Below are 8,096 nucleotides of genomic sequence, written 5' to 3' on the forward strand. Positions count from 1 at the left end.
TCCTCCCTCCTTCCTACCTTCCTTCCCTTCTTCCTTCCTTCCTCCTTTCCTCCCTTCCTTCCTTTCGTCCTTCCTTCCCCCCTTCCTCATTTCCTTGTTTCCTCCCTTCTTCCCTCCCTTCTTTCCTCTTTCCTTCCTTGCCTTCTCCCACAGGCTATCCTGGAACTTTCCATCTAATTCCCCTGTCAGAGCCTCCTGAGTGCTGGGACCATAGGCACGCACCACCATGCCCAGCTTCTAACGGAGAGTTCTAGAACCAGAAACAGGCCAACTGTGATCAATTGGGAAAGGAAATGTGTGAGGCTCGGCTCGGTGGTAAAGTGTTGCTGAGCACGTGTGGCATTAAAGTATGAAATTGCTGTTTAATAAAATGCCTGCGGTGGTGCAGGTCGGTAATTCCTGTACTGGGGAGGCTGAGGAAGGAGGATTTTGAGACCAAGGCCAGCCTGAGCTACATAGAAAAAGGAGGGAGGAGGGAAGGAAGAAGGGAGGGAGGGAGGGAGGAAAGGAGGGAGGGAGGGAAGGAGGAGAAAATATCTTTAAAAAAGAAAACGTGGCGGCAGGTGTGGTGGCACACAGCTGTCACGTGAGCTCCTTGGGAGGCAGCGAGAGAAGGATCCCAATTAGAGGCTGCCCGGGCAAAAGCTCAAGACCCTATCTGAAAAACAAAAAGGCAAGATGGACGGAGTGTGGCTCCAGTTGGAGAATACGTGCAAGCCAAGACTCCAAGTTCAAACCCCCCAAGACCACTAAAGGAATTAAAGGAACACATTTTGGAGGGCAGCGAGTCGAACCCACTCTAGTTCAGCAGGCTTCCCACGGTCAGCCGGGAGATGAAACGCGTTTGGGAATTTCCGGAAGCCACTAAGTAACTGGAGCAGGCGGGTGGATGGGAAAGAGAATTCTAGGAAGATTTTGTCTGATTGGTGGAGGAGATGATGGTTGGGGTTAAGGTGGGAGCTGGGGGCGGGGATTTAAGAAAGAATTACAGTAGCCCAGTGGACATATTTAGACCTTGAGCTTCTAATTAAGGCGGAAGGAAATCAGGACATTCGATCCTGATCCTGCTGCCCTCAGCTGGGGAGGCTTGCATGATAGGCACATGGGCTTTGTTTTTGTTTTGTTTTTGCTGGTCATGGGGCTTGAACTCAGAGCCTGAGCGCTGTCTCTGAGCTTCTTTTGTTCAAGGCTAGCACTCTACCTCCTGAGCCACAGCGCCACTTCTGGTTTTTTCTGCTTATGTGGTGCTGTGAAATCGAACCCAGGGCCTCATGCATGCGAGGCAAGCGCTCTACCACTGAGCCACCTTCCCAGCCCTGAACCTGGTTTAAAAAAAAAAAAAATCTGGAACACTTGTGACTTTTCTCCTTCTTCTCCAGGAACTAGAGTGGAAAAATCAGTCCTTTCCCAGATCAGTCACCTCAAGTAGAGAAATGGTTCCACTTGCTGACCCTCAGGACTTTAATTATCTCATTTAAATCAGCTAATACCCCTCTGCTGGCCTGCAGCCAGGCCTGGAATGTAGACTGGCTCCTGGACCCTTTGAACTCTTGAGTGATTTTCCTTATCATTGGCCTTTGTATTTTTTCTTTGCTGTCTTCTTTGTGGTCTTGGGGGTTGAACTGGGGGCTGGTAAAGCGTGTGTAGCTGGGACTACACATACCACCCGTTTGTTGAGAGGAGGTTGACCTCCACAACCTCTGGTTCTAAACCTCCTCACTGGCTGGGATTATAGATGGGAGCTACCATGCTGGGTCCTGGGCCCTTTTAAATTTTTGCTTTGTTTTTTAAATTCTTATTGTTATTTTTAACTTAAAAAACAACCCACAAGACTCTACCGCATCTAATTCTCTCCCATCCGCCGGGCCATCCCAGAATGGGGGAAAATTACTTGTTGTGGGTCTCTCCGCTGGGTTTTCCCTGGTCCTCTGAGGGAGACAGTTCAGGGAAGTAAGGATCTTCAAATGTGATCTGGCAGACCCAGCGATGGCTGAACAAATAATACCTCACTTCCCCTAGCAGAACCATCATAGGCAAAAAGAAAGAATGAATATGAGAGAGAGAGAGAGAGAGAGAGGGGAAAAAGAAAAGAAACAAAAGGCCTGCCGGGAAGCCAGGTGCGGGTGGCCACCCGCGCTAGCTGCCAGCAGCTTCTGGGGAGTCTGAGATCTGAGGGTGGAGCGTTAAAGGTAGCCTGGGAAGAAAGTGTGTGTGGGAGGGACTGTGTCCCCAGTCACTCAGCCACGCTGGAAGGGGAGGCTCCAGTGGCAGAATCCTGAGGGACAGGCCCTGAGTTCACGCCCCAGGCCGGCACACACACGTGTGCACACACACACACTCACAAATAAAAAGCCTGCTCCGCAAGCCAGCCTGTCACCCAACACGAACTGGCCTGTACACCCGGGAGCCCCAAGAGGTGACTCAGTTTCCCTTGGCAGAATCTCACTCCTATGATCTGTGTCCCACCTCCTGTGGGGGGGAGGAGGGTGGGAAACCCGTCCTTCGGCCCCACCTCCTGCCACCCAGCAGGAGCCACAGCCTCTGCCCCTTACTCCAGGGGACAAACCTACCTGCGCCCCCTCCCCGTCCCCTCCTTCACAGGGGCGGGGCCAGCCCCTGTGCGGACTGGGCGTGGCTTACAGGGGCGTGGCCCTGGAAGGGGCGGGGCATCCAGGCTAGCGTTGGATGGGCGTGGCTTGTGCGGGGCGTGGCCCAGGCAGTGGTGGGTAGCGTCTTCCCCGCTCCTCCTCCTCGGGGCGGAGCCATCCAATCCCAGAGTGTGGGGTGGGCGTGGATTGTGCGAGGGTGTGGTTTGTGGGCGTGGCCGGGGCGTGGCCCGGGTACCCTCTTCCCTGCTCCGAGCAGAGCTGTCTAATCCAGACAGCGGACTGGGCGTGGCCTGTATGGGGGGCGTGGCCGGGCAGGGGCAGGCAGCCTCTTCCCGGCTCCTCCTCCTCTGGGCGGAGCCGTCCAGTCCAGAATGCGGATTGGACGTGGCACGTTCGGAGGCGTGGCCTGGGCGTGGCCCGGGGCGTGGCCCGGGGCAGGGGCACACGGCCTCTTCCCCGCTCCTCCTCGGGGCGGAGCCCACCTGCGGCGGGAGGCGCGGACGATGGGGGCGCGGACGATGGGGGCGCGGCCTGGGCTTGGGCGGGACAGGTGGGGTGTGAGGTGCTGCGCGGAGCTGCGGGAGGCCAGAGCGGAGGCTGCGGATCACCGGGACCAGCGAGCGAGCGCGCCCGCCCGCCCGCCAGCCCAGGGCCGGCGTGGAGGTCCCCGGGCGGCCGACACGCCCGGAGCATGCCCCGGAGCCCGGCTGGAGCGCGCCCGGGGGACCCGGCCTGAAGTTCGGGGCGCGGCGCCATGGGGAGCCCCCGGGCCGCGCTGCCGCGGCTGCTGGCGCGCCCGGCCCGGCTGCTGCGAAGGCGCTTCCGGCTGCTGCTGGGGCTGGCCGCCGTGTCGCTGGGGCTCTGGACGCTCTACCTGGAGCTGGTGGCGTCGGCCCAGGACGGCGGGAACCCGCTGAACCGCAGTGAGTGGGGCCGGGGGCGCCCGGGGGGTGGGATCGCCGTCCTGGGGGGTCCCCCAGCCTGTCCCCCCGACCGCACCCACCCAGCGCCGTCCCGGACACCGTGCGCTGCCTCTGTCCGTCCGTGCCTCGGTGGTCGCTCCTGTTCCCTGCAGTCGGTGTGGCCACCGGCAGCGACCTTTCCATAAAGGCCACTTGAATGGTGGGGGGACCCCCCCCAGCCCTGTGCAGCCCCAGGGGCCACCAAGGACCCTCGGAGGGGAGAAGGCACAGGGCGCTCTACCCGGAGCGGGTGTGGTGCTTTTCCTCCTGCCGTGGCCAAGGAAAAAAGAGGGAATTTCTGGGGACAGTGAGTGAGCCGGCGAGGCTGGACGTGTGCGTGTGCACGCGTGTGCACGGTGTGCGGGCACCAGGCTTGAACTCAGGGCCCTGGAGCTCTCCCTTGAACTCCACGCAGCGCTCTCCTTCTGGCTTTCTCGCTGGTTGATTGGAAAACAGTTGGATTTGTCCGCTGGGGGCTGGTCTCAGACTGCGATCCTCAGAGCTCAGCCTCCCAAGCGGCCTGGAGTTGCAAGTGTGAGACCCCCCCTCCCCCCGCTGCAAGGGAGGGTGCTCCGCCACCACACCAGGTGGAAGGAGGGGAGCCGCAGCTCCTCTTGTCTTAAACGGCCTCAGCGCCCCCCCACTCCATGTGGACACTGTGATTGCCACTTGAGTGTTTCCAGGCGCAGGACGGCAGGAGGCAGGACGGCAGGACGGGAGGAAGGCAGCTCACTGGCTTTCCAGAGTGTACCATCGGCCCAGCTGCCTCCCCTTGACAATCTTGCTCTAGCACTTTCTCCGCCGATCAGCCTCAGGTGGCTGACGCCACAGGTTGGGCCCAGCATCGAGTCCCTGGAGAGGCCTCTCCCCGCTTTTCCCCCTCATCACTGGGACCCACCCTCCTCCCAGGGCATCTTGGCTTTCTCATTCTGAGCCATCGGTTCTAGGATCTGCCAAGTTCCCTGCCTGGATGAAGCTGACTTGGTTTTCTTATTCTTTGTTTCTTTTTCCGAAGGCTCCTTCTCAAAAAAAAAAAAAAAAGTTCCCAGTGTCTGATTCCAGAACTGGCTTTCGGCGTCGCTTCGATTTTATTCACTGTTTTTTTTTAAACGTGTTATTATTTGAGACAGGGCTTGGAACTCTCCATTCTCTAATATTATCTCCCCCCCCAACACATACACACACACACACACTCACACACAAACACACGCTGGGATTACAGGCATGCACCACCATGCTTGGATTTCACGCCGGAGGTTTTTTAACAGGTGGCCAAGCCTGGGCATGGAGGGACCGCTGGGGTTTCCTTCCCTCTGCCTCCTGGAACCCACGGTCCATCTGTGACAGCACGGGTCCCCTCTTTTGACTGTGGTGGTGGCTCCCCGCGTCCCATCTGCTTTACGTGTCACCAAGCCAGGTGTTTGGCATCAGGGTCCCCTCTGGTCCTACAGATGGAACGGGCCACTAGGCGCTGCTCCTCTGCAGGGTAGAGGGGGGTCATAGGAGGAGGAAGGAGGAACACAAGGTAGGAAACCACCGTAGCTTTCCTCCACACCCTGCATACCGGCAGCAACCGGAGTTGTAAAACTGCCCTCCGGGGACTGTATGGGGCCCTGACCACAGCTGCCGTGGCCCCCTCCTGCCTGGCTTCCTCTCACCCCCACCCCCAGCCTCCTTTTTCTAGTAATCGTTGCCAGTTTTCGCCACCGCCAGCCCCGCTGCCCAGAGCCTGTGATTTGCCTGTCCCTGGGAGAAGTCCTCGAAAGATGGCAGTCACCGAGCGGCAGGCTGGCGGAGTAATGACAGGGAGGGAAGGCCACATCTCCCACCGTGAGCTCTGGAAATAACCCCCGAAGCTGGAGACGTGGAGGTGGACAATTTGGGCCACATGTGCAGAAAAAGACGTAACCGCAGTTGGGAGGAAAACAAGCGAAGTCATTCACAAGTAGAGGAAGAGGGACGAGACTGGGCACTCGCCCGTGGCGCAGACACTTATTTAAGAGCAAGCACAGGGCTGGGCAGGTGGCTCAGTGGTAGAGCGCTTGCCTTGCATGCCTGAGGCCCTGGGTTCGATTCCTCAGCACCACATAAGCAAAAAAGAAAAAAGCCGGAAGTGGTGCTGTGGCTCAAGTGGTAGAGCGCTAGCCTTGAGCTGAAGAGCTGAGGGACAGCGCCCAGGCCCAGAGTTCAGGCCCCACGACCGGACCCCAAAAAAAAGAGCAAGCACACCCTGAGCAGGGTAGATAAGAAGTTTCTAAAATCTCAGCCCTCCTTCCTGGAAGGTGTCAACTGCCCATAGAAAATAAAAAACGGCCACCCACAAAACAATCATTAAGTTCCCCAAATGTAGCAACTAGGCGTGGCCAGGCCACTGCTCTGACTCCGTTCACAAAAGTGAGACCGCCTGAGAACAGCTTGGCGGCGGGGTGAAGATTTTGCAAGGTTACAGAAAGAAGGCCGTCCTGACAGAAAGAACAACGTATCCAAAGACCCAGCTGGACAAGTGGCTCATACCTGTAATCCCAGCTACCTCGAAGGCAGAGAGAAGGATTGTGGTTTGAGGCCAGTATGGGCAGAAAGTTCTTGAGTTTTTTTTTAAATCTCCGTAGAGAACTGTCTGTGCTTGTGAGTGTCTGTTACCCTAGCTATTTCAGGAAGCCTAAAATAGGTAGCTGGAGATCTAGGTGTGCACCTGGGCAGATAACAAGACCCTATCTTCCAAATAACTAGTTAGAAAACATAGCCGGAGGTGTGGCTCAGTGGTAGAAGCCCCTGCCCAGAAAACTCAATGCCCTGAGTTCGAACTCCAGTACTGCTCCGCGCCCCCCCCATTTCTACAACAAAACATAGAGAGAATTCACATTCAGAATACTGAGCAGCCAGGGGGGATCTGGCATGAGACTTTTCCTGTCACCTGTGGCTCCCGCCAGCTATTCAGGAGGGCTGAGATCTGAGAACTGAGGTTCAAAGCTGGTCTGGGCAGGAAAGTCTGTCTGACTTGTATAGCCAGTGAACCACACACACACACACAAAGCCAGAGATAGAGAGAGCTGTGGCTCAAGTGGTAGAGCACCAGCCTTGAGCAAAAAAGCTCAGGGACAGCATCCAGGCGGGAGTTCAAACCCCAGCCCGCACACATAAAAAGGGGAAGGCTCTGAAGAGCAATCGGGGCTCTGGGACAGGGGAAGCGGCCAGCTGGTGGTGGGCTCTAGGGTCTGGAGCTGCCACTGCGCATAACCCCCCCACCTCCATGTGTTCAGCGGCGCCCCGTGTTTTTGCCATCTCCCACATGGCCTTGAGTGGCTGAAAAGCACCCTCGGGAAACGGAGCCTCCCGGAAGGAAAAAGATTCTCCATCCGAGCAGGTGTTAACAAGCTCTGGCTGTCTCTGCAGATTGGATTATAGCTAGGGATCTGAGGAGCTTCTTTCCTTCCTAAGTCACCTACTGCCAGGACCGGCCAGAGTCAAGACATGACGTTTGGGCCCAGAGCCAGAGTTGAGTGGCTTCAGGCCGGGAGCCAATTGGCCAGAGCTGCCTCCCTGGTCCACCTCCGGGGACAGCCTAGGGGGGCCTTCCAGTCCCCCACCCCACCCCAGCCTGGCACTCTGCTTCGGAGGGCATTCAACCCTCCAGTACCGGGTAATGTGAGCCGCGGGCAGGGGGAGGGAGGGAGGGAGGGAGCGCCTGGCCCTGTGTGTCCCGCCCCCCTGCGGAGTAGACCTGGCCGGTGTGGGGGTCCCTGTGGGAAGAGCCATGTCACACTGCCTGGCAGGCCGGCTTTTCCCTTCCGCGCTCCGTCGGCTCGCTTTCCCGTATTGAACGTTATTTCACTTAGCTGTTGGGCTGTGCACATCACCGAGTTAGTATCCGTCCTGGGCAGGCATGGCAGAAGCTTCGTTCTGGTCATGGATAGTCGGGTCCAAACGTGCAAGTTCCCGGCCTTTTCCCCTAGCCAATACTCTCCTGAGCAGCCCAGGAATTTCTTCCCTGGGCCAGCATACTTGCTACCCAAACAAGCCAGGTGCCGGTGGCTCACGCCTGTCAGCCCAGCTACTCAAGAGGCCGAGGCCTGAGGATCTCAATGTGAAGCCAGCCTGGGTAGGAAAAGCCATGAGATTTTAATCAGCAAAAAGCCGGAAGTAGTAGAGCTGTGGCTCAAGTGGTAGAGCGCTAGCCTTGAGTGGAAAAGCTCAGGGACAGCGCCCAAGACCTGAGTTCAAACCCCAGCACCAGCACACACACACAAAAATAGATGATAGGTGGTTAGATAAGATAGATCAATGATAGGTGATAGATGATAGATGGGTGGATGGATAGACAGACAGACAGATACAAAAGCAAATAGAAGGATGCCATCAGCCCTTCTTTATAAGAGTATCTGGCTGGGTCCCAGTGGCTCACGCCTGTCATCCTAGCTACTCAGGAGGCTGAGATCAGAGGATCAAGGTTCAAAGCCAGCCCAGGCAGGAAAGTCCATGAGATTCTTATCTCCAATGAACCACCAGAAAACCAGCTGTTGAGCTG

At 57.3% G+C, this 8,096-nt stretch overlaps 1 protein-coding gene across 1 annotated transcript in view; it reads left to right on the forward strand.

Moving 5' to 3' along the window:
• The first annotated feature begins 3,199 nt into the window (after nt 1-3,199).
• The window catches only part of B4galnt3 (beta-1,4-N-acetyl-galactosaminyltransferase 3), a 57,058-nt gene continuing 52,161 nt past the window's right edge, over nt 3,200-8,096 (forward strand). The window contains exon 1 of the mRNA XM_069988854.1: nt 3,200-3,532. Within this exon, the coding sequence (XP_069844955.1) occupies nt 3,364-3,532 (169 nt within the window). The 5' untranslated portion in view covers nt 3,200-3,363. The remainder of the gene's footprint in view (nt 3,533-8,096) is intronic.

This window comes from Dipodomys merriami, unplaced genomic scaffold (genome assembly GCF_024711535.1).
Source record: "Dipodomys merriami isolate MVZ:Mamm:240054 unplaced genomic scaffold, mDipMer1.0.p SCAF_368, whole genome shotgun sequence".
NCBI lineage: Eukaryota > Metazoa > Chordata > Mammalia > Rodentia > Heteromyidae > Dipodomys > Dipodomys merriami.